Below are 1,481 nucleotides of genomic sequence, written 5' to 3'. Positions count from 1 at the left end.
ACTTATCGTCCTCATTTTTTTACCGACCTCAAAAAAATTTATCATGCAATTAATTGATTTATTGACTATCGCGACAGGCCTACCAAGAGACTTTTTTTCTTGTCTTGGGGTGGTCTACCTACGTAACGAATTTCAGCTCTACCGTATGTTGAGGTGCTGTAGAGCCGTTTGGCCACGCCCATTTTCAATTCTGTTAAAATATTAAAATATGGGTAGAGGAACAATTTCATGTAAAGTTTGGTGAGTTTTTGTATGTGTCTTATTTTTCGGAGGAGAATGATAATAATTACATTAGAATAACAACAGGCCTTCACAGCGTTCAGCTGCTCAAGCCTAATAATAACCTGGTTTCTTTAACATGTGTGAGTTGTTTCTGGTTAAACTCACAGAACTCTGTCATGGATCTGTCTGGGTCGGTCCGTGTGCAGCTCCACATTCAGCCACTGGGTGGAGCCAGCTGCTACGACCCCGCTGAGCGGTGAAACGCTGAGCGAGGAGTCGACACCGCTGAGCTCAACGTGGAATGCACCTTCATGATAACAAACACAGTAAGGTTTTACCTTCAGCTCACGTCTCAGATCATCACAACTCGACTCACCTGCTGCTGAGCCTGCGTTGGTTACAGCATGAAGTCTGCTGACCACCTGACTGCTCGCCACCACGCAGCCGAAGTCCAGCAGCGAGTCGGTTACAAGACAGCACGCTTTGGGAGACCTGCAGCGGGAACACGTGAAACAACTGAAGCACTGTTCAAGATGGCTGCTGCTCTTTTAAAAGGTCCAGAGTTGCTCACCCGAGCACCGGGATCTGCAATGTCTCCATGTTGTCCACGTGAACCTGGATGTGGTCTCTGACTTCCTCCTCAGCTTCGGGAGTGAACACCAGGAAGCCGCTCACGGACAAACCTGAGGGGACAGACCTGGCTTGGCTGGAGGGGATGAAGCTGAAGATCTGCAATGGGACAAAGGATGAAAGTTTATGGTCACTTATGTATGTGATATATTTTCTGTGAGCCTGTGAGCATTAACGCCAAGATTCCTAGCAAGGAATGAACTTGAAGATTCAGAGTTAACTAATTCATCATCATCATCAGTGTGTTCTGAGCACACAACTTCCTGGATTATTTCTTTCAGATGTGAGCAAATGGAGTAAAAAAAATGACCAACTGAAACTATTTGTGGGTAAGATCTACATGTTTTTCCTCCTTCTGTTCTGTGCTTCACGAACATGTGTGGCTGTGTGGGCCGGTACTGGACTCTGCAGGCTTCAAGCTCCTCTGAGCGGACCGGGTCATGCAGTACAAGCCACGACGCTGTGATAATTTTCTTGACAGAACACCGAAAACTGAAGCAGACATAAGGGAGAAAAACATGGTAGGATCTCTGTAACTATGTTATCTTCGGCTGTGTCCAAAACAACAGGCCGGGTCCTCCGAAGGCCGAATTTGTCGGCCGCATACGTCACAGCGCCGCGACGAAGGA

At 47.0% G+C, this 1,481-nt stretch overlaps 1 protein-coding gene across 1 annotated transcript in view; it reads right to left on the bottom strand.

Annotated features, from left to right (window-relative positions):
- The window catches only part of LOC106527344 (uncharacterized), a 130,155-nt gene that overhangs the window by 125,764 nt on the left and 2,910 nt on the right, over positions 1-1,481 (bottom strand). The window contains exons 2-4 of the mRNA XM_014022186.1: positions 794-951; positions 599-714; positions 388-529 (exon numbers count right to left, since the gene is read on the bottom strand). Coding sequence (XP_013877640.1) covers positions 388-529; positions 599-714; positions 794-951 — 416 coding nt within the window. The remainder of the gene's footprint in view (positions 1-387; positions 530-598; positions 715-793; positions 952-1,481) is intronic.

This window comes from Austrofundulus limnaeus, unplaced genomic scaffold (assembly GCF_001266775.1).
Source record: "Austrofundulus limnaeus strain Quisiro unplaced genomic scaffold, Austrofundulus_limnaeus-1.0 Scaffold320, whole genome shotgun sequence".
NCBI classification, from domain to species: domain Eukaryota; kingdom Metazoa; phylum Chordata; class Actinopteri; order Cyprinodontiformes; family Rivulidae; genus Austrofundulus; species Austrofundulus limnaeus.
This window is presented reverse-complemented; position numbering and strand designations above follow the sequence as displayed.